The sequence below is a fragment of the Scleropages formosus genome, chromosome 2, assembly GCF_900964775.1.
Source record: "Scleropages formosus chromosome 2, fSclFor1.1, whole genome shotgun sequence".
Lineage (NCBI taxonomy): Eukaryota > Metazoa > Chordata > Actinopteri > Osteoglossiformes > Osteoglossidae > Scleropages > Scleropages formosus.
Genome location: NC_041807.1, coordinates 1912639 through 1936098, shown reverse-complemented (window position 1 = coordinate 1936098; position 23460 = coordinate 1912639). Strand labels below are relative to the sequence as shown.

Below are 23460 nucleotides of genomic sequence, written 5' to 3'. Positions count from 1 at the left end.
AGCAGTGTTGTTATGTGTACTGTAGACTGTTGTACTTAATACCAGGCTGCAATACTGTGCGATACTTCTGTATTCAATACTTCTTTTACAATCAATAAAGATATGAGAAAAGAATTTACAGCATATGTTTTCATATGTATGTACAGTATTTTGCTGTCTGTTGTATTTTTTTTACCATACTATTCAGCTATAATTTTTATGCTTCTGTCTTTTCTTTTGAAAGATGTTAAAGGTTTAGAAAAGGTGTTAAATAATCATGTATGTAATTTAGTGAACATTTCTTTGTAGACTGCATTGAAAGTCTATACAAACTGGATTTGTGTTAAATAATCATGTATGTAATTTAGTGAACATCTCTTTGTAGACTGCATTGAAAGTCCATACAGCCTGGATTTTTGCAATTTACCCTTAAATTACTTAACGTCTTGTTGCTTCTTTATACATTTTTCTTTTGACATTACCTTTCAACACGTAACACAGTGAGACCCATGTGTTTAGATGTTTTGAAAAATCTGACTCAGTGTTTGTAAATGAAAATGCCAGTATAATTTACAACAAAACAATAAAATGACACCGAAAGGCAGAAAGTTATTATTTAAAGAAGTGTCTTTCAGAATGTTTGACAATTAGGTTTAATTATTAGGAAAAGTTTAAAAGTGCTATTTGGATTCTTTGTCTAACTACTTTCCAATATTGCAAATCATAATTTGATTCAAATGTAATACTTTGATCCTGCTTGGGGTGCCTTGCGATGGACTGGCGTCCCCTCCCCCTCCGGCCTTACGCCCTGTGTTACCGGGTTGGCTCCGGTTCCCCGCGACCCCGTATAGGACAAGCGGTTCTGAAAATGTGTGTGTGTGTAATACTTTGAAGTACCCATATCCTTTTCTTTGAATTACTGCCTCCTTTACAACCCCAGAGGTGTAATATGATAGTACCACAGCAGTGTCATCAAAACTTGACAAAAACATTCACGTCTATATCATGAAGAACGGTAAAAGAAAATATTTTGGTGCATACAACACATATTAATTACTACATCTACCCATTTTCGGTGCTTACCGCAGAAATTTTTTTATACTTTCCTTTTATACTCAATAGGTGCATAAGAGAAAAACACCATTTAACTGAACTGAATAGCCTGAAACTTTGATCGAATGTCCCCCCTGCACATGCAATATTTGCATGCTGTTGTAATTATGTTTTTTTTTTTAAAGAATAGAACAGGAGGCAGCAGGTGAGACTGGAGAAGTTCACGTCCAACTCCTGCACAATCAGCACCGGTGCTCCCCAGGGATGTGTGCTCTCCCCACTGCTCTTCTCCCTCTACACCAATGACTGCACTTCAAGGGACCCCTCTGTCAAGCTCCTTAACGATGCAGACGACACAACCCTAGTAGGACTCATTAGAAATGGTGATGAGTCTGCATATAGATGGGAGGTGGAACCACTGGTGCAGCCAGAACAATCTGGAGCTAAATTCACTGAAAACGGTGGAGACGACGGTGGATTTCAGGAGGAACCCTCCCAATACTGCCCCCCCACCTCATTTTTAACAATGCCATATTAGTGGTGGATACTCTTAAATTCCTAGGATCTACAATTTCTCTGGACCTAAAGTGGAAAACCAACATGGTATCCATCACAAAAAAGGCCCAGCAGAGGATGCACTTCCCACACCAGCTGAGAAAGCTCAACCTGCCACATGAGCTATTGATGCAGTTCTACACAGCAGTTACTGAGTCTGTACTGAGCTCCTCCATCACAGTCTGGTTTGTATCAACAAACAGACAAGAAAAGAACAAGCTGCACTGTATGGTCAGGTCTGCAGAAAAAGTCAGTGGTTCCAAAGTGCCTTGCCTCCAGGACCGGTACTCCTCCAGAATCAAGAGACTGGCAGGAACAATCGTGACAAACCCCTCTCACCCGCACCACAGCTTTTTTTGAACTTCTTCCATCCGGCAGACGCTACATATCACTGTGCGCGGAAACAACCAAATATAAAGACAGTTTCTTTCCCATTCCTACCCCCCAAAAATGAATGCCTGTATGTATGTTTAGATGTGTGTATACATATTGTAATGCACAGCACTGTGGGCTTGGCTAGAGCAAAGAAGGACACAGAGGCAGCATTTGTCTCAAACAATTTATTTGAACACCAGCACTCAAGAAAATTAAACCTTTTGGTCTGAAAACCCCCACTTCGTCCAGGACTTGTAGTTCCAGCCAGCCTACTTAACACCCAGTATCTCCTTCTACATAACAAACTCCTAAACACACTCACCCCATCATTTTCCCCAGAAGTGCTCCCAGTGGTTGCAGACTTAGAGTCTGCATTTTCCCCCATAATGCAACTATTTACACAGACAGGTTGCCCGCCTAAAACGCTAACGCGGGTCGTTACAATATATAGTGCTTTTTTGTCAACTCTACTACAATATGAGCCATTGGAACCGAAGCCAAATTTTCTGGGTGAATGCATAGTTGGCCAAATAAATCGGATTCTGATTCTGATCCGAATTAAAGGACTGAAAGCTGCAATACAATTAATATCCTCTTGAGGGTCTCACGGGCATTTTTACCACAACTTCGCTTATGTCAGTGATCATTTGTGTTCCTCACAACGGAAATTAGCTGGCCCAAAACAGCGAGAGAAGTAAACACTGACGAATTTTTCCAGGTGACAATTTGTAACCTAAGCATGCCACTTAACTGTGTTTTTAATATTTAATACGTTTACATACTGATTTTCACGAGTTTTACATATATCTTCTACAGTACATTTACGATGACGAGTTAGCATTTTGCGTGAATACAGAAAGCCGCACTGAAAGCAGAACATGGTAAGTGATGATTGGTTCGTTGCACTTAAACGGAAGATCGTTTTATTGGTAACTGGGGGGTGCGGTGGCGCAGTGGGTTGGACCGCAGTCCTGCTCTCCGGTGGGTCTGGGGTTCGAGTCCCGCTTGGGGTGCCTTGTGATGGACTGGCGTCCCGTCCTGGGTGTGTCCCCTTCCCCCTCCGGCCTTACGCCCTGTGTTGCCGGGTAGGCTCCGGTTCCCCGTGACCCCGTACGGGACAAGCGGTTCTGAAAATGTGTGTGTGTGTGTGTGTGTGGCGGTGCCCATGTTTTTACGAAGCCTCTGGTTTCTGGTGACGCAACAGGTGCTCTTCGCTCTAATTGGTGTTTTATGGCATTACCGCTCTTGAAGTCTCTTTGGCTATTTGGCCGTGCGTGGCGGTGGCTCATGTTCATTGGTCTCCTGCAGTGTCTATCTTGTATGAAGCCCTACCCATTTTAATGACCTACCTTCTCCGCGTTAGAGCCGCCATTTTACTTCCTATTCTTTTGGCGTTCGGAAGGGGAAGATGTTGGTTGCGTTCTGACGTTAAATTTTGAACGTTAAGTTTAACCAGCGAAGGGATACATAGTTTTATATTTGCTGGCGTTCTTGCTGGTTTCATTGTCCTTCAGGCTTTTCAGCTTGTCGGTTGTTAGCGAGTCGAGAGAAGGGCGCAATGCCGAGCCACCCGCTGCGTGTTGCGGTCGTGTGTTCGAGTAACCAGAACCGCAGCATGGAAGCGCACAGCATCCTCAGGTAACGCGGGACAGAAGGCTGTACGCAACAAAACACAATGGAAAAGCCGCGGAAGCAACAGAAGAGAGCAGGAAGGCCGCGGCATACGGAGCTTCTTCAATCGGACCCTTCAGTTTCGCCATCACTGCCGCTGAAATCAAAACTGTTCGTCGCGCAAATACGCCGGTTACGCAAAATAATTGTATTATACAAGATACCTACATAAATCCGACCTAATAAAACCGACAATCCTCTAAACAAGACTTTTATGCGGTCTGTTAGCGAACATTTAGGTTACTTCCGCTCAGCTGAGTATTACAGGAGACCGGCGTTTCCTGAAAACCAGCCGCCCTTCAACCAGCTGAAATACGATTCTTGATCAGTAAAGTTGACCTAAAATACACAGATTGCTCAAATTAATTGACAGCAGACCACAAACAAACATAGGTAGCGAGGTTGAGGTCATGTCGTGAGGGACATGGTGGCTGGAGGGATGTTCACGTTTGTGCCTCTACGTCCAAGTAGCTAAAGCAGCGGTGAGAAGATCGGTTTTTCTCCAGACGATTCTTTGTGGCGCTTTCGTAAACATCTGACTTAATTTCTTTCATCATTTCGGCTTGTACGAAGATAGACGGCTGCCTGGACGTTGTTTTACCCCTTGTTTTAAAAGGGGGGGGGAAGACAAGCCACTAAAATTGCAGATTACTTTTGCACCAATCTTAAAAGTGAAGTTAACACTTTAAAAGGGTCTGTGGAAAATGCCTGACACCCTTTTTTTTTTTTTTTTGTACTTCACATGTTCATTAAGAAATTTTGCTCACCAGCTGAGAGTTGGGAGTGGGCTGTTGACATTTGGCTTTTTTCCAGAATTCTCTTTTTAAATTAATTCCAACTTCGTACCTTCAAAGTGAATTAAGAAAATGAAAATGCAGCAATTTTTCTAGTCCTTTGTCTGTGGCATATGGCCCCATTTTGCACTTCCTGTTTGCTTTTACTCATTACATACTGCTGACTTTGTCTTCTCACCTTATCGCTTATTATTTTCGCAGCAAGCGAGGTTTTGAGGTGCGGTCGTTTGGGACAGGGACCCACGTGAAGCTGCCAGGTCCGGCGCCAGACAAGCCCAACGTGTATGACTTCAAAACCACTTATGAGCAGATGTACAACGACTTGGTCCGCAAGGACAAGGAACTGTATCCCACGCACCACCAAACACTTTTGTTTTAGTGCAGTCTTTTTGTATGTTTTGGAGAGACAAAGGTGAACAGAGTGTGGAGAAAGGACACAAAGAAACTAAATGAGAAGAAGCCTTATTTTTCTTTGTCCTTCTCTGTACCTCACCACAATTATGTCAGCTGCATTCATGTACCTTTGTGTTTAAGCACTATTTTCTGAAAGGTTCAGGATGAAATAGGGACATTGATATCTTCCCCTGTATTTCTGTGCTCATCAGGGAAAAAACTGCATGTTTTGTTTGAAAAGTCTGAAGATGCTGCGTCGTTGACCGGAGGTACTTCAATGTAAGAGTAGATCAGTGCCATCTAGGTGTGTCCTGTACTATGGCAAGACAGGGTGGGAGTGGGATAACAGTTCAAGAAATCTGTCTGGTGTTTTCACCAGATTTTTTTTTTTTTTGGACGAAGTAGTTGAGCTCCGAAATTTAGTATTCAGATCTTTTTCCTACCACTTAGCTGTTTTTGAACAGCATTTTGATATCTTAGATTGGGTTATTTATTATACAGACATCTCTCTACTTAAATAGATTTGACTTCGGAGTTACGTAAATTCCCGGCATACACATACGCAAAACATTTGAAATACATTAAGCGCAAGTCAGCGTAGCCAGACAAAGGAGGAAGCTACATCTTCCTAGTTCCCGCATGTTTTGGGCTGTGAACGCATCTCTTAGTGTAGTGCCTTTCCCTCATTTTTTACCCATTTCATTATTTGCAATTCCTGGTGGTAAACATGCACTTGAAGGAAAACGAGGACCATCTCGCAAGCGTACTGCGATCAATTTGGAGATGAAATTGAAAATAAGGAAATATGAAGGTGGATGAAGATTATCATATATAGCATGGGAACAAGGTTTAGTCATATTGACTGAATTCGAAAGTGAAGGATGATGCATTTATAAAGGAGCACATAAAGGAATAGCTAGCATGAAAAGAACAATGACAGACATCTAATATGTCTGACATTTACTAGAGAATTGTGTGTTTTTTTTTTTTTTTTTATTTATTATATACCTGTGTTTGCAACATGCCTAGCTAGGTTATCTTGAATGGGGGGGGGGGGGGGGGGTGAATCTGACATAAGTAACTTTTGACTTGCATAGGGAGTGGAGGAATGGTCTATTTGCGCAAGTCAAGGAGTGTCTGTACTTAACTAAAAATTAACTATTTTGGCAGTAAAACTAAACTCTGTGAGACAAAAGTAGGGTTGGACAATTTTTGTCACTGATAGTGTTGACAGCTGTAGCAAAACAAGCTGGCTGCCTGATAAGGTGGCTTGTTTTTCAAATAAACTAGAATCAGACAGTGTTCTGTAAATATTTTTGTAATTGCATTTGCTGGTAGACAGTAAGAAATAAAGTTGTCTTGCGACAGCATGACCAGCTGATGTACGGCAGATGTAGCAGTCACTGTTTAATATCGCCAAACATCAACTCAACGTAATAATGGGACAGCTGTCATATGTACGGGTTGTCATGTTGCATATGTTGTAAGGTGAGGGATACTTGTATATACAAATTCAAATTATTTCTAAAATAAAGGTGAGCTTGTAAGATGTAATATCCCGATGTTTTGACCGGCAGCGGCTTTAATAAATCACTGAAAGTGTTCTTCACTTAGTAGTTGAGCGTGGACAAATAGTGATTGACACTCAATGCCAGTTTTAAATTGTAGTCTTAAGAAAAGCGTTTGAAGTTACGGCCAAAGTAAAATTCAGCACACCCGGTGGGGTAGGACTGTTACTCTAAGGCAATGCAGCGAATTCGTGTGTTAGCTGTCATGTCTTATTAAAATGTGAGAAATTTTAATTGATTCCCGTCACAGGTGAATGTGAGGGTAAATTCCTGTGGAGTTAGGTGAGCCTCTGTTCAAGTTATTCAGGAAGAGTACAGTAGCTGTGATGACTTAAGTGGGTGAGACTGGTGGGTGGCTTCTGTACAGTAATGGGCAGGATCTTTCTACTCCCACCAGTTTCTTTACCCCTCTTCCCCAGTCTGTTTCAGCTGAAACCACCAACCTACACAGCCTTTCTTTCCCCAGATGTTTGTTGTTCTCCTTGCATCTTTCTTCTGACACTTGTGAGGAAGGAGTTGTATCTGGAGGTGGGTAGGCTGGAGTCTGACTCAGAGACTGGTTGGGTGGGCAGACAGTGATAGACCGGAGGAATTGAGACACTGGCACATAGTGAATCGTGTTCAGAACCTGCATTCTGGTAGGACAGCATCTGGCCTCTGTCCCTGAGTGTAGTAATGAGGGGCAGCACTCTGTAGTACTGATGCCTCAGCACCTGAGCTGCGCATTTTGGCGTGGGTTTGAATCCTGCTCAGTCTCTGTGAAGTTTGTATATTATTCCTGTGTTTGTGTGGGCTTTCTCCAGATTCACATTTCCTGCCAATGTAACAGGAAATCTCAGCTAAATTGGTGGCACAAAATTGTGCTATGTTGTGTGAATGTATATGCGAGTGTGTTAACATTGCACTGTATGTGGGTGAATAATTGTAGGCAGTGTGCAGAATGTAGCTTTGTAATTGACCTTGGACAAAAGCGGTCAACTAGGTGCTGTGTAACAGTCATTGTCTGATTTCGTATAAAAGAATCCACTAAAATATTAGGCAAAGTTGTGAGGTTCTTACATGTGGTCTGCAGTGAAATAAGATTAAATTGCAGATGAGATGGCAATTGTCTCAATACTGTTAGACTAGAAACTACATTAAAAGTGTACCTTAACATGACCAAAAATAAGTAATCTTCACACCTACCGATTAGGTGTCTTCTGGTTTGTGTGAGGCAGTGCCATGTTCCTTGTGCATATCAGGTACAATAGGACAATGGAAGAATGGAGTAGAGACAGACTTGTAATGGATAATAAAATTTTTTTTTTTTTTTTTTAGTGTTTGGCCTTCAATATTGACCCCATCATTGGTGACAGGACACAAGAAACTAGCAACAAATTCATCACAAACATGCAGTTTTTATCAGCACTTGGTCCCTTTTTGTTCTATTATCTATACAACAAAAAATAGCAACATCGAGTTTTTCCACTGCATAGTTTGTAAAAAGTCTTCGATATAGCTGTAGTATGCTGTGAGACTTCTAAAAATTTTCACTTGCATTAAAATATTTGTTGCATTTAGTCATTTAAAGTTAACCTAATCACAAAGTTTCTGCATCTCAAGTGTAAAGCTAGTTGAATTCCTATTCCTACATCCCTCCTCTGGGGGCTTTTTGCTGCCTACCGATGTTTGTGGAAACTTATTTACTCAGCAATAAAATTTTTGGAAATAGGTAAGTGAAATACAAATAAGTAAATTGGGAAACGTTTGAAAATTTGTAACTAGAATGTAACACGAGGACCCAATGTACGTATTTTTTTGGCAGCAGAGACGACAATACCCTAGTGGTGGGTAAGATGATATAGGACAGGCTGGTAAAATCTCTTCAGTCATGTAGAAGAATATAGTTTTCATGCTTTTTTTTTTTTTTTTTTTTTTTTTTACTTACAGTACAAATGAAGATCTGTGCGGAATTTTTTTTATTGTAGAGGCAAAGCATACTTATGCCTGATATAGGCTCATCACTAGAGGGTGCTGTTTGTAGTGTTTCAAAAATGTTCTGGATACTTGGATTTTGTGTGTAAGTGTAGAGGAGAATGCCATGATTATGCTTATTCTGCCAGTTATTGATTTTTTTATATGTGGTTTATATAGCATCCTGTTGGCTTGTGTGTGCACTGTGTATTCTGCTGGTTTTCTTTGACCTCCCTGTGACTCAGATACACACAGAATGGAATCCTACACATGCTTGACCGCAACAAGCGTATCAAGGTCCGACCTGAACGCTTCCAGAGCTGCAAGGACCAGTTTGACCTGGTCATCACTTGTGAAGAGAGGGTCTATGACCAAGTTTTAGAGGGTGAGACATCAGATGAATGGTACAATGAATTGCCCTTTAATTTCCTTTGACGTTATACTATGTTTTATATTTTCCAAACATAGGTTTATGACAACACTCACAGGTGACTTTCTGACAAAGTTGGCTGTTTTTGGATTCGTCACATTTTCATGTTCCTTGCCCTTAACTAGTTTTAGGTTGGAAGTAGTTCCTACTTTACTTTAACACCAAGTTCTGCATCAGACCCTGCTTACCACTGTGTCTACAATTCCCCGTAACATTACTGGGAAGCAAGGATGTGTTCTCTCACACGTTTTTACCAAGCTAGATGGTGTATGTACAGCACAGGAGGGTACACTGGTGCCAGTTTTGGTAACTCAAGGTCAGCAGACTGCACCACATTTAAAGGCTTTCACAACAGCAGCTGACATAGCATGGCAAAAAATATGAATTGTGCTCAAACTCCCAGTCACCATCATTTGATAAAACAATACCGCTTTGTTTAAACCATAGAAACAGTGAATATACGGTTAATTTTCAACATTTTTCATCCTCAACATGGAAGGGGGAACTTCTGCTAATGTTGAACTTCCTATTCTATTATTAGACCTGAACTCCCGGGAGCAGGAGACCTTCCAGCCTGTCCATGTCATCAATGTGGACATCCAGGACAACCATGAAGAGGCAACATTAGGCGCATTCCTCATTTGTGAGCTTTGTCAGTGTGTGAGTGCTGTTGGCTTTCTATGGATCACTGTATTCTTGATCGCTTAAGGGGAGCTTCTGAGGGTTATGTGCAGTTAAGTACTTGTTTTCAGTGAAAGGTCTATTTTGCACTTCCTTAACAATGCGATGTCCTTTCTCAACTCAGATTCAGCACACAGATGACATGGAGAATGAAATGGATGAGCTTCTGCAAGAGTTTGAGGAAAAGAGCAGTCGTCCTTTTCTACACACTGTCTGCTTCTACTGACACAGGACATTATCCCTGGTGACATCATGCCGCATGCATGGAGTGCCCTGTGCGTTTCATCTGCGTATTCCTCACCGAAGGTGTGAGCAAGCGCAACTCTTTGTTGCCTTAAGATGAAACCTCTGACAGCCCCTTCGACTTCCTATAGTTTTTTCACAGTTCTGCACAAAGCAGTGACCATGTGGAGATGTCAAACTGCGTGTGTGTGCGCACACGTGCACGCACATGCATTTTAGGTTTTGCATCTCAGTCCAAGACATATCAATAGATATGACCAAATGCAACTTGCCTCTTGTGCCCCAGGAGCACACCCCTCCCCCATCAGTCAAGCTTCAGCAAACAGAGGTGATTCTGTTGTTCTTCCCACTCTGGTTAGTCAGCAGGTCATCCCTCTCCTGCTGTCTCCCTCCCTCATGCTGAGCTCACCAGTCTTACCATAAAACCCACTGACCCATACAACCTTCCCCTGGAGGGATTAAAAAAAAATCTTCCTGAGAGAATCTATGGTCAGGTTATTTAAAATTTGTTGGGCAAGGAGGGGGAGGAGACTTTCATTTCTTAAAACATGATGGCGTAGCAGTTCAGGAGTATATTCACCTTGAAAGGTGATATAGTGTACAACTGTATTTCTTGTACATTGAAAATGTACTCTGCTGGTAATGTGAAAACCCCAGGCACATGCTGAGGTGTACGAAAGGCTGGAGGTCCGAGTAGAATTTATGCCAATATGCAATCAGTCTGAAATGGTGTTTAGATAGCTGTTTAAGGAGAGCTACCAGTTTTCCAAAGTTTATGTTTTCTACAATTTGTGTGACCACATAACTGATTTCAGTAGCTGAAAAGTGGTGCAAACACTGTCAGAATTGACATACTATGAGTTAAGAGTATAAAGCCTGGAAGTGTGAGATTTCACTTATTTTACTACTTGTTGAGGGTACAACTCGTTTCATTTGCCTCATGCTCAGGTTGTCTGCTTTTCAGTTAATTTAAAGAGATTTTGTGGAAAAAAAATGCAAGGATAAAATCCAGAGTGCCTGATTTGTCTGTAAATATTATAAATACATAGAAATAAAATCTTTAGGAAAACTGAAAATTGGTTGGATTTTTTTTTTTTAAACATAATTTGTGAAAACGCATGGACAAAAAGTATTTTGTTTAAAATGTGATTTGTCCCGAGCTGGAGACCGCAGTTCTGCACACAACTCACACGTTCCCTGAAAGGGTGTTTCAGCATCATTCCGACTGCGTTCGCTTTCAAGGTAAATCAAAGTAAACCTTTTGCTGCGATCAAGTTTCCTGAGAAAACGTGGCGCTAGAAGCATGAATTTTTCTTTCAAGTGCCACTTCCCTGAACGTTTCGCACTAGAGTCTCCATGTCTCTCTCTCTCTCGCGGCTGTGTACACGGACACTCCCGAGTTGCGAACAATGAGCAACGTATGAGTCATCCGACATAAGACGAATACGTTTTTGTGCGGCTCTGCCAGTGTCTACAGTTGGCTGTATATTTATAGTAGCTAAAGCCATTTGAAAAACTCTAGGCTATCCTAACAATTATACATTTACATTTTGAAATTAAAGCTTTAACGGACAAACTTTTCTTTTTTGTTCCCCGTCCAGAACTTCGGTCGTTATGTCCGCCTTGCTTGTGTGGAGTCTCGGGTTCGAGGAACAGCCAGTCGCCAGGGCGAACGGAGCCCATAGCTGCGATGGGATAATGTAATATAACAAGCCGTTATATAAAATGAACAAAGCACAGACTGCTGGCCCTGCTGCAGGGCGCGGGTTCGAGTCCGACATCGCGGTCCTTCATTTAGTCCACGTGAACTGTCGGAATGATACCGCTTGAACCCCGGGCATCGCCCTCGTGCTACAGTCGTCAACAAACCTCACCTTTCCCGTGTAAGAGCGTAACATTTGTGCTCATTCTCTTACGTGTCCAATAATTTCATTCTTAGGAATCAATACGTGTGCGGCGGGATATTGAAGTAATGCTGATTTATTACGTAGTAGTGCGTATGAAATAAGTGTGTGTAAAGCGGGTTCTTCGGCATCCCATGTTCGGGTCGTTCGGTTCCGAGTCCGTCGCTCCTTTCTCATATTGAGATGGGCTTGAACGTGAATGTGAACCGGAGCCCTTCGGAATGGTGCAGAATACAAATCCGCGCTGCAATGTCGGGGGGGGGGGGGGGCGTATGGAGCGAGGGTGGGAGAGAGAGAGAGGGAGAGAGGAGGGGGAGAATCGGTTACCGGGTCACGATCGTCGAAAAACGTGGTTTTCCGTCAACTGGCCATTTATACGTGTACTTATACACAGGCTGCAGATAAAGCCCTGTCTGTGCTCAGTAATAAGGAATAATCGAAATGACCGCAATGCATCCAAAACGTCGTGACCTTCGCTAACTTCGGGAGGCGAGCCCACGGACACGGTGTGGAAGACGCTCGTGGGCACGATGGCGAGAATAAGAAGATGAGTCGCGGGCATTCGCGCAGCGCGCGGCTCGGACGCGGTCGCCGCACACAGATCTGAGGCGCACTGCGCGCTCCATTGCGGGCGGAGGGCTGAGTAACGTCCGCGGAGCCGCTCGCGCCCGCGGCGGGAGTAATTCAGCGCGCGCACATTTATATGGAACCGACTGTTACAACGATGCCGCAGATGATCGCTCAATCAATTAGTTAATTAAATGGCAGCAATCGAAGCCGAAGGTGGTTGGGGTTCAGACCCTGCGCCTCCCCCTCTCCTTCGCCCTTGCTGAGATGTTCTCGATATTCCTGGAGAGCGACGGAATAAATAATCGCGGTGAGATCGCAGACGCGAAGGCCACCTTCTCCCACCGAGCTTCTCAAGGATATAAAGGCCACCATCATCAGCAGACACGGTACCGCTGATCTCGGTTCGGCACCGGGAGACCGTGATCGCTCGGGTCGGGGAGACAGGGACACCAAGGAAGGAGGAGGAGGAGGAGGAGGAGGAGAGGCCACCTCAACCTGCATGCCACGGAGGAGAAGAAGAAGTGGAGCCGGCAGCTCCGGGGCCACCGCCGGGGTCACCATATAGCTTTAAGGGTGGTGGTGGTGGTGGTGGTGGTGCGGGGGTCTCCATGAAGAGCATCTGACAGGACGGATCTCGGCCCTGCGCCCGACCTGGTCCTCAGCCTGAGACTTGGTCCTGGTCCGACGGCTGCTGTGTGGAAGTTTTGATGCATATGATCACAACCACGATGATCTTCATGATTCTCGGGGCTTCAGTTGTGATGGTGAGGCGCCTCGTTTCCGACCCTCCACCCGCATTTTCACGCGTTACTTTCGCGGACACCAAGTCGTATTTAACTGCCGCTCATTCACGGTTCTGACCGTGCGGCACAGAGAAGCGCAGGACCCGGCGACACAGGAACAGGAGCCACAGAACTCGCGGTCCTGCGAGATCCTGCCCTAAAAAATGCACAAGTTACTGGTGTTGAGCGAAGAGCTGAACATTTCCTCTGGAATCGCTGTTGTGCGGCTTCTCACTCCGCTGCTCCTTTGCAGGCGATCGCGTGTCTGATGGACATGAACGCACTTCTGGACCGCTTTCACAACTACATCCTGCCGCATCTGAGAGGGGAGGACCGCGTCTGTCACTGCAACTGCGGGAGGTAAAAACGATCCCGGCGGAAGCGCGCGCATGCATGCAATCTATACCATTGTAAATGACGGGGCGTGCTGTCAGCGCGCGGGGAGCCGCGGCTTCGTCTCTGCGCGCGCGCGCGCGTGTGTTTGTCTCGCGGGTCGGTGTATGAATTATATGTGCGAAGGAGCAGCGCGCGTGTGTCGCGCGCAGCCCCCGAGCTCCAGATGCTCTAGATGTATTTCGCGTTAGGAATTCGGTCGCGACCACGGTGTTGTGTTGGGTCGGTGCTCTGGGTGTTGCGTGTCTCTCCCCCCGTCTTTATTGGTTTCCCGCTGTGTGTGGGAGTGTGCAGGCCTCGTGCCGTGTGTGTTGGGAAGGCGGTAAGAAGAGGGACCCCGGGCAGGAGCGCAGAAAACCGTCCGCTTTGGGGCTCCGTTCCTCCGCACTGGAGAAAGAGACTAAATTCCTCTTGGTGGAGCATCACTCCATGCCAGTGCGTTCGTTCCCATCAGATCCCGTTACGTGTGTGTGTGTGTGTGTGGGGCGGGGGGTAGGAGAGTTAGAGGAGAACGTAATTTTTTTTTTAAAGAAAATTTGTGCAATATTCTATATGTGGACCTTTTGAGATGTACAGAAGGGACTCCAGAACAAGTCTGGCTCATGGTGAGGAGTTCCTGGATTGAAGTATTTTACAGTAAAAAGGCCACACTGAGAATTTCATAGCAGAATTTTTTTTTCTCTCAATGAAAGGATTTGTGTGTGTGTGTGTGTGTGTGTGTGTGTGTGTGTGTTAGTCTCCCTCTCTGATAGGTCTGACCATTGCATGGACGATGTTAACATCCTTAAACAAACCTGCGCAGCATGGTAAATTTTACATATGCGCTGGCAGGTTCAGAAAGAACACATTTACAGTTGAACTGTGAATTTAGAGACAACCAGCAAAAAGATCTGTGTCACTGGAATTACTGGACATATGCGTAGTCATGTGGTTTAGTGGTTAAGGCAATGGACTTAAAAAAGATTGCTTGTTCAGATCCCAGGGGAAATCTGTTCTTGCTCTCTTGGGAAATATAATTGCCTCTGTTAGTATACAGCTATATTACCTGGGTAAAACCAGAACATGTGTAATCCACTTTGGGCCAAAGCTGATTTATAATGTAATGTAAAATGTATATCGAATTCAAACTAAAAAAGCTCTTTGAATGTTTGTTTTCATCTATACATGTGTTCAAGGCAGATATTGTGGTCCATTTGCAGACATTGTCATAAAATGTTAATCTCATATTCCCTTCCATTGTGTTTAGAATGAGGATTCCCTTTCCATAAGACATAACTTGGCCTTTGGCTTTGCAAAACTTAAAATGACACTTATCCACTGCCTATTTTGTGTGGACAAATACACACACGCTGTCCGAAACCACTTATCCAGAATGGGGTCGCGGCGCACTGGAGCCTAACCCGGTAGTACAGAGCGCAAGGCTGGAAGGGGAGAGGATACACCCCGGATGGGACGACAGTCTGCCTCAAGGCACCCCAAGCAGAACTCGAACCCCAGGCTCGCCACACAGTGGGACCCGGCCAAGCCCGCTGAAATTGTCTCACCGTACCTACGCTTTAAGTATTATATTGGGACCAGGTTGAGTTTAAATAATTGTTGTGTTAAAAATTCTCTAGTATTTGTCTGACTTTGCTGCGGTAGGTTGCAACCGACTGCAGCTTTTGAGTACCGGGGTTGACTACCCTTGATCTAATGAGAAAAAGTACTCAATCTGGAGTATTATAAAATCAAGAGTTTTACAGAGGAGTTGGTACTGCCTTGTGCCTTTTGCTTCTACTTATTTTAATGCCCTATTCATAAAAATCTTTTTGGTGTATGCTTTTTACACACACACATTTTCTGAACCGCTTGTCACGGGGAACTGGAGCCTATCCGGCAACACAGGGCGTAAGGCCGGAGGGGGAGGGGACACACCCAGGACGGGACGCCAGTCCGTCGCAAGGCACCCCAAGTGGGACTCAAACCTCAGACCCACCGGAGAGCAGGACCTGGTCCAACCCACTGTGCCACTGTGCCACCGTGCCACCACACCCCTGCGTAAGCTTTTTAAAAAAGTAAAATTTATCCAACCACTTGTCTTGAGCAGGGTTGCAGTGAACCAGAACCTATCTCAGAAGCACTGGTCACAAGGCTGAGAGGGGGGTTACACCCTGGAACGGACACAAGTCCATCACAGGGTTGTAATTTTCTTTTTGTTATACACATCTTGCAATGTACCTGGGCAAGTCATCTGTGATGTACCCTTGGGTCACTGGGAGGTTCACATTTTTCACCATTACACACCCTCATCCAAGGTTGATCAGACCCTTGCTTGTGTCCACATAGTGCTTCCTTCAACCCATGACTCACCTCTCTTGATCCACAGGCATCCACATGCCCTCTTTCTCTGCAGCCTTAGTTACAGCTTTGATGTTGTTTCCCTTCTGACCACCTGTGATACCCAACACACCGTAGACCCTACACAGCCACGTTCCTACAAAGACCTTGCAACCTGCGCCAATGCACACACCTTGCCCTCCAGCCTTCTGAGCGGCACGGCTCCACCAGTCCCTCAAACTTAATCTTCTTATTCTCATTGGCCTCTTCTATGTGTTTTTCCCATGAGAAGTTCCAATACGATGCCTTGTCCAGAAGCTTTAGACAGCAGGACAATGTCCAGCAGTCAGTCAGACATCTCTGTGATGTTGACTGGAAAGCTAAGTGCCATCCTAAGTTACTTGTCAACTGCCAGTCTCCTGCCGTCACTGAGACTGAAGAACAGGTGTTTGGTACTGATTCCGTACCACCTTCCCTGACAGACACTATAGGCTACCTTGCTGGCTGGCAGGTCCTGCTGTGTCCCATCTCCACACCAATGGACTCTGTCAAAGGCTTGAGCCCCTGGTCATGATGCCAACAATAGTTGCCCTCACTTAACACTCTTGTAAAGCTTTTGAAGAAGTGCTCCAGTGTCCCTCTCCTTGGACATGATGAGTATGATGGAAAATACACTCTTAGGTTAGATGGACTTTTTAGGACGTCATAGACTGCCTGGATTCAGAACACGATACCCTGAGACTGTGCTTGCTTGCATTCTTCCTAAAAGACTTTATACTTCAGCTCCTGTTTCCACCGAGTCCATGCTCCATGCTTCAGCCCTCCCATACCACCATACCAGTCACAGTAGGAATTAGTTTGGTGATCACAGCTTCAATATTTGCTAATTACTCTGACCAAATTCATTAAGTAGCTCAGTTTATTCATGAAAATACCTGTCCAAAAGTTCCTGGCATTTTTCCATTTCATCTTGTCTAATTTCCACTTTTTAGATCGATCCTTGCTTGAATTTACATATTGCCAGAGCCTTGAATATACCAGCTTGTGTGTGAGAGGCAGTTTTTCTGAAAGAGCAGAAGACTGCAGTGGTGGGAGTGTAGGAAAGGAAGAGGGAACCAATAACTTAGGTTCACTACACAGCTGGGTCTCTAGGGGTTCCAGAAGAAACGGCTCACTCTAATTGTCTGCTCTTCTTCGAGCTCTCTCGGTCTCCCTCTACACACACTTATTCATCCCTGTCTTTGTCTTCTCAGCCATTATCCGGAGTTGTCAGCAATGTCTTGCTTCTCAACGCTGCTATACAGACAGGTTGGACGCCCCCCCCCCCCCCCCCCCCCCCCCCTCTGTTCTTCCCATGAGGAAAAGAGCTCAGCTGTTCGAGATTCACTTCCATCCCACCCCCTGGCTCCAGCTGTGTTCCCAACTCAGAACAAACTGCCATCCTGTACATACCAATACTTCCAAACCAGCTGACAAAAAAAAAAAAAAAATCTGACCATGGTGCAGCACGATAAAGAATCCTAGCAACACAATAACCTAGCAACACGATAAAGGAGAGGAGGAAAATGTGTAAACGTTCAGGGTTTGCTAACTCAATGTGAGCTATGCATCAGTGCTCTGGAAGCAGCCAGGTTGAGTGACATGCTGTACCTCGATGGCATTCTTCTTCTCTTTGTTTCCCCAGTCACACTTTTTGTTCTGCACTGTCTCGAACAAACGGGGTGTCTATTCAATCGACGTAGGTGCACTTTATATTTTCTATTAAGTGGATGTGAAACTGACATGTAGAATTGTTTCCCTTGTCTGATTTTTTTGTCTCCACTTTCTCCTTTTTTCTCTTACTGAATAGTTGCATTGTTGTTCTTTTTCCTGAACTTCTCGTCACCTGTTTTTTTTCCTCTGGGTCTGTTGTTTTCCCTTTCTCTACATCCCCCTTATGCTTTTTGTTTCTTCCAGGCATCATGTTCACTATGTGATCCCATACGATGGGGACCAATCTCTGGTGGACTCTTCTGAGAACTACTTTGTGAGTGACAGTGTAACCAAGCAGGAAATGGACCTGATGTTGGGGCTTCTGTTAGGCTTCTGTATCAGTTGGCTGCTGCTGTGGCTTGACGGGGCATTGCACTGTGCCGTGAGGGCCTGGAGGAGCAGCCGCCAGTATGGTGAGTATAATGGAGAAGATTGCCGTATTCATAAGGTTGATCTCTATGTTTTGATTGCGATGAATGGCGTGGGCACGTTTAGATTTATCTGGCTCTGTACACTGACTGTGGTGCATAGTGCATGCATGCTAAAAGAACTCCATATGCTGACCATGGCTGACAATAAGGCTGCACTCAAATATTTTAGGTGTATAGTTTGGGCATACACCGATCTGCCACAACATTAAAACCACTGACAGGTGAAGTGAATCATTTATTATCTTGTTAGAATGGAACCTATCAAGGGGTGGGATACTGTATATTAGGCAGCAAGTGAACAGTCAATTCTTGAATTTCATGTGTTGGAAGCAGGAAAAATGGGTAGGTGTAAGGATCTGAGAGATTTTGACAAGGATCAAATCGCGATGACCAGGCGACTGGGTCTCCAAAATGGAAGGTCTTGTGTGGTGTTCCCGGTATGCAGTGGTTAGTACCTACCAAAAGTGGTCCAAGGAAGGACAACCGGTGAACTGCCGACATGGTCATTGGTGCCCGAGGCTCGTGGGGAGCAAAGGCTAGCCCGTCTGGTCTAATCCCACCGAAGAGATACTGTAGCAAAAATTGCTGAAAACATTAATGCTGACCATGATAGAAAGGTGTCAGAACACACAGTGCATCGCAGCTTGTTGCGTATGGGGCTGTGTAGCCGCAGACCACTCAGAGTACGCGTGCTGACCCCTGTCAACTACCAAAAGCGCCTACAATGGGCATGTGAGCATCACAACTGGACCATGGAGCAATGGAAGAAAGTGGCCTGGTCTGATGAATCACATTTTCTTTTAGATCATGTGGATGGCTGAGTGCGTGTGCGTCATTACCTGGGGACTAGATGGCAGCAGGATGCACTATGAGAAAAAGGCAAGCCGACAGCGGCAGTATGGTGCTCTGCCCAATGTTCTGCTGGGAAATCCTGGATCCTGGCATTCATGTGGATGTTACTTTGACACATACCACCTCCCCAAAGATTGTTACAAGCCACATACACCCCTTCATGGCGACGGTATTCCCTGATGGCAGTGGTCTCTTTCAGCAGGTTAATGCACCCTGCCACACTGCAAAAATTGTTCAGGAATGGTTTGAGGAACATGACAAAGAGTTCAAGGTTTTGACTTGGCCTCCAAATTCCCCAGATCACAATCCGATCGAGCATCTGTAGGATGTGCTGGAAAAACAAGTCCGATCTATGGAGGCCCCACCTTGCAACTTATAAGACTTAAAGGATCTTCTGCTAATGTCTTCATGCCAGATACCACAGGACATCTTCAGAGGTCTTGTGGAATCTATGCCTTGACGGGTCAGAGCTGTTTTGATGGCACGAGGGGGACCTACACAATATTAGGCAGGTGGTCTTAATGGTGTGGCTGATCAGTGAAGAGGAGAGGGTGCACTGTTAGAAGACTGTGATCCATATACTGGTATGGTGGTGGGAAGTATATTCTGACTTGCATCTACCTCTGCTTGTATTTGGAGCTCATTTCATCCTATCTGAATTTCACAACTTCGGTGAAGGATTTCTCTGTTTCTATTCATATTCCCTGTGTTAATGACAGGCTGCATCTTCTCTATCAGAGAAAGAGAGGAATGGTAGGTTGCTGCATTACAGGGTCTTTTTAAGACATTCTGTCTTTTTGCTGGAAGGACACAGCTGTGAGTAGATGAAGAGTAGTGAGCCCTTGCTATTTAATACTTACAGTATCAAATCCGAGTCGGACCAAGACAGGGCTTCTGTTCAGCAACACACAACCTGGTTGAGTTTTTGTGTAACATGGGTACTGATCTCAGGAGGCTCTGAGTTGCGATTAGATTGTTAAAGTAAGGTAGGAGAAGAAGAGGGCAAAATGAAGAGTCAGGTGCCTGTGATGGTCCGATCTGTAAATCACTAGAGCATGCATGCAGGACAATGAAAACTCAGTGAAGCTTTAATCTGTTTCGGGGTGTAGATCTGGTTTCACAGACCACTGAACTTTGGAGACCTGGAGGGAGATGATGAGAGGTGGCAGTTTGATGCGACGGGAGGAAGTTGGAGAGTTACAGAGAGAATGGTATGAAGGGCAAGGAGTAAAGTGGTCACTGATTAAATAAATGTTACTACTATTTATATGAAGTATTCTCAGCAGATCTGACCCTGATTTGGTAATATGTTGACCTTTCCAACAGCAGGGGACTATAGTGTATCTCAAAAATACAGAGCAATACAGTAATGCCATGTGTTCATATATTTTAGGTTTTTTTCCCTCTCCTTTTTAAATCTATGATTAGCAAAGGTCCTCTTCTTTTCTAATCACTACAGACAAATTAAGACAAGCCCACATCACCCATTAGAGTACAATTTAATCAAATCTAGTGTCACCTCTCCAATTCAAATTAGCCCATATTGGTATGTCAGCCGTGTCCTCCCTGCTTTGTATCTCCTCTCCTCTTTCTTCTTTTGTTGAATCTCTTTCCAGCCTGTCCTTACCCTTCAAATCACTTCTGCAGTTCTGCATTTCCATTCTCAATTAGAAATATTCTCCCCACTCTTGAAACCAAGGCTGTCAGCTCCCCCTTTCTGCTGCTGTTCATTGAGTAGAAATGTCCATCCTTCAGCTCACCAGTTCAGACTTTCCCCATAATTTTGGGCAAAGAAGCAGGACATGAAAATACAGTACTGGGAACTGGGGAATGACGTGATGAGGGCTGAAAAAGGAGAGCACCAGAATGGGGGCCACGAATGTAGGACAGTCTCATGCACACACACGCACACACACGCACGCACACACACACACACACACACACACACACACACACACACACACACACACACACACACTGTTGCCACAGCAGTTATATAAAGAGGCTCAATGCTCTGAGGGATACTGGTATCAGCTGGATGTGTAGAGAGATGGATGGCGTATGACTGAAGCAAGGGGGTGTGGGACAGGACAGACAGAAGGGTGGAGATTCAGAGTATGACGGTACAGAGATAAGAAGGGAGGAAGGAGATGTGAACTGTAGGATTTACCTTAACCTAACTCTAACCCTTGGTCTCATTCAGATACCCCTTCCTGGTCGTGGCTTCCAAGGTTCTGTAACCTGCGGGACCTGCGCAGACGTGCGCACTTGCGTCAGCTCGAAGACTCCAGTGGAAACATGGTGCACATCAAGCAGAAGCTCTACCACAACGGACACCCCAGCCCTCGTCACCTCTGAGACTCTGTAGAGCTGCTGCCCTCAGACTGTCCCATCTGTCCCCTACTGTCCCATCCAGGCTGCTGCCTTGGAGACTCTGGAAACACAAGCTCAGACACAGTCCAACAACTATCCATCTCGACTGCCCTTTGATAAAGGAAGGAAACTTTAGGTAATTCTAGACTCTGAGATCACTTATTTTGCTAGGTGATGCTGCATTTGTGAGGGGGGTTTGTGTGCATGGATACATTTCTGGTGTCTCGCATTGGAACCTGACAGGGTGGCACAGCGCTAGGCTGAAGAAGAGAAGTTTCGGGGGGAAGTAAGGGTAGGGGGGTCATTTTCAGGGCAAGCACAAGGAGTGGTTGGACTCTGGGCAGTAAATTTACTGAGTCCTAGGATTTTTTTTCTGATGATAGCAATTGCTGATTATGTAAATAGGATCTTAGATGATTTTAAAACAAGTAATCTTTGGTGTGGGTGAAACAGGACTGAGGTGGGGAGAGGAATAAGGTAGAAGAAATGGGAAGGGGAGCAGAAAGTAGAGGACACAGATGAGAACAGGTGTGAATGCCGTATTATAGAAAATTATTTGCTGTCATTTACTTTAAAACTAGGGCAGGTCTCTTTCATTATTCCACGTCAAATGGGAAAGAGGAAAGGAAGATTTTCTACACTGTGCCAGTGGTCTACACTCAGTGCGAAATAAGACGCATCAGGAGTTCTGTGGTGAGGAAAGAGGATCCTGGGGGGTGGTGAGAATGCATAGGTACCTGGTGCTCCTTTCCAAAGCTCCCTGTTCAAAGCAACCAGTGTCCATGGTCTTCCTGGAAAACTGTGCCCTTCCACTATTGTGACGCTTGTTTGGTTAGAATGGTCTAAGGCAGGACAGAGAAGACACTGCAGCCCTGTGTGTGTGGGTTCAGGCATGAAGGCGCCAGGCATGAGAAGCAACGTCACCCTCTTCTCTCCGAGATGAAAGGCACAAGAGCGAAAAATGAAGGACGTGGGTGTCTTTTTTTTTTTTTTTTTTTTAACTGGTCTTCCTTCTTTGTCCATTTCGTCTGCCTCGGTGTCTGCCCCTACTGGTGAACCACCAAACAAACACAAACGAAAAAAGCCCTACTGAGATTCAGAAAAATCCTTTTTTTCAGGGAATACCAGCTCATTAATTGAATAATTATTTTTGGAAAAAAAATTATACGAACATTTCAACCATGAACTTGATATGGTTGATAGGACTATTTGACATGATTCCATTTTTAACAGATATTTGATTACAATGTATGGGCTTGACTGAGTGTTTGTGCATGACTAGCATCTGCGTGTGTGACTCGGAGGCTATGCGACTGAGCAGCTCCCGGCCCCAGCGGACCTGTAGGCGTTTGTGTCCCCAAGCGAAGTGGGGTGGATCTGATGTGGGTTAGCTCCGGCCAGTCCCCTCCCACTTGTTCAGACCCCGTCCTTTTTTTCGCTCCAACTTCCAGCCCTCCCCAGACCTCACACCCAGTCCAGACATTGCTGTTGTGTAGATGACATGTCTGTGTTTTATTAAAAGTGCCACTGAAGTACAACAGCGGGTTTAGTGTTTGATTGTATGGATCTTTAGCACCAAGCATGTGCATAAAGGGGTTCTACAAAATACTGAAAAGTACGGGCAGTCCCCAGGTTACGAACATCCGACTTACGTACAAACTGTAGTTACGAACCACCCTTGTAAAGCCTGTTAAAAAATTTAAGTGACATACAATGGTTCATAATAACAAATGGGCGCTACTTTGCGACGCGCATCAAAACATTGCGTGTCTACAGTGGTTCGTGGGCTCATGGGTGCGTGAGCCCGAGGTAGGACAAAGACTTCCTTCTTTTCAGTCGGACCACATTGCTGTTAACAGTGTGTCGTTTGTTAATGTATCTGGCTTTAATTTTATTTTTTTTTGTTTTTACCCTCTTAACCGTGGCACCAGAGCGTAAATGTGATCCAAGTCATGGTGATGCATAAAAGAAAAAGAAAACAATCACGACTGAAACTACAGTGGAAATAATAAAACGATCGGAAAAAGGTGAAACGCCAACGAACACTGGAAAAGTGAATTAAAGTTTCTTTAATGTTTTTTATACCCACACACATACATTTTTTCTCTGTTCTCTCTTTTCTCTCTACTATAACTACTAGAGTAACATTTATTGTTATCTCTTTCTATGTCTCTCTATTATAATTACTATAGTTACGTTTATCATTACATTGTACTATTATTATTACTGTATTGTTATATTAAAGATGTTTTAGTGTATCTGCAAATGTTTCTTTAATGTTTTTTATGCATAGAAAGATACACAATATACCTAACAGACGGTCCCCAAATTATGATGGTCCGACTTGCGATTTTTCGACTTTACGATGGGGCGATAGCGATACGCATTCAGT

General features: G+C 44.6%; 2 protein-coding genes across 2 annotated transcripts; both read left to right on the top strand.

The window, feature by feature from the left end:
• Positions 1–3350: 3350 nt before the first annotated feature.
• On the top strand, positions 3351–10709 carry ssu72 (SSU72 homolog, RNA polymerase II CTD phosphatase). Its single transcript, XM_018732998.1, has 5 exons — positions 3351–3600; positions 4629–4772; positions 8587–8726; positions 9313–9431; positions 9577–10709. Exons 1-5 carry the CDS (start codon positions 3521–3523, stop codon positions 9676–9678), a joined length of 585 nt encoding a protein of 194 aa, XP_018588514.1. The 5' UTR covers positions 3351–3520; the 3' UTR covers positions 9679–10709.
• Positions 10710–11874: 1165 nt separating this feature from the next.
• tmem240b (transmembrane protein 240b) lies at positions 11875–22735 on the top strand. The gene is made up of 4 exons (XM_018733010.2): positions 11875–12933; positions 13205–13311; positions 17617–17825; positions 20899–22735. The coding sequence occupies exons 1-4, from the start codon at positions 12877–12879 to the stop codon at positions 21051–21053; spliced, it is 528 nt and encodes a 175-aa protein (XP_018588526.1). The 5' UTR covers positions 11875–12876; the 3' UTR covers positions 21054–22735.
• Positions 22736–23460: the final 725 nt, after the last annotated feature.

Bases quoted from the DNA above. Each gene is read 5' to 3' on its own strand.
- ssu72 (XM_018732998.1), top strand. From the start codon at position 3,521: ATGCCGAGCCACCCGCTGCGTGTTGCGGTCGTGTGTTCGAGTAACCAG. The intron at 3,601-4,628 runs GTAACGCGGGAC...TTATTTTCGCAG, and splicing joins GAAGCGCACAGCATCCTCAG to CAAGCGAGGTTTTGAGGTGC. The intron at 8,727-9,312 runs GTGAGACATCAG...TTCTATTATTAG, and splicing joins CTATGACCAAGTTTTAGAGG to ACCTGAACTCCCGGGAGCAG.
- tmem240b (XM_018733010.2), top strand. From the start codon at position 12,877: ATGCATATGATCACAACCACGATGATCTTCATGATTCTCGGGGCTTCA. The intron at 13,312-17,616 runs GTAAAAACGATC...TGTTTCTTCCAG, and splicing joins TGTCACTGCAACTGCGGGAG to GCATCATGTTCACTATGTGA. The intron at 17,826-20,898 runs GTGAGTATAATG...GGTCTCATTCAG, and splicing joins GAGGAGCAGCCGCCAGTATG to ATACCCCTTCCTGGTCGTGG.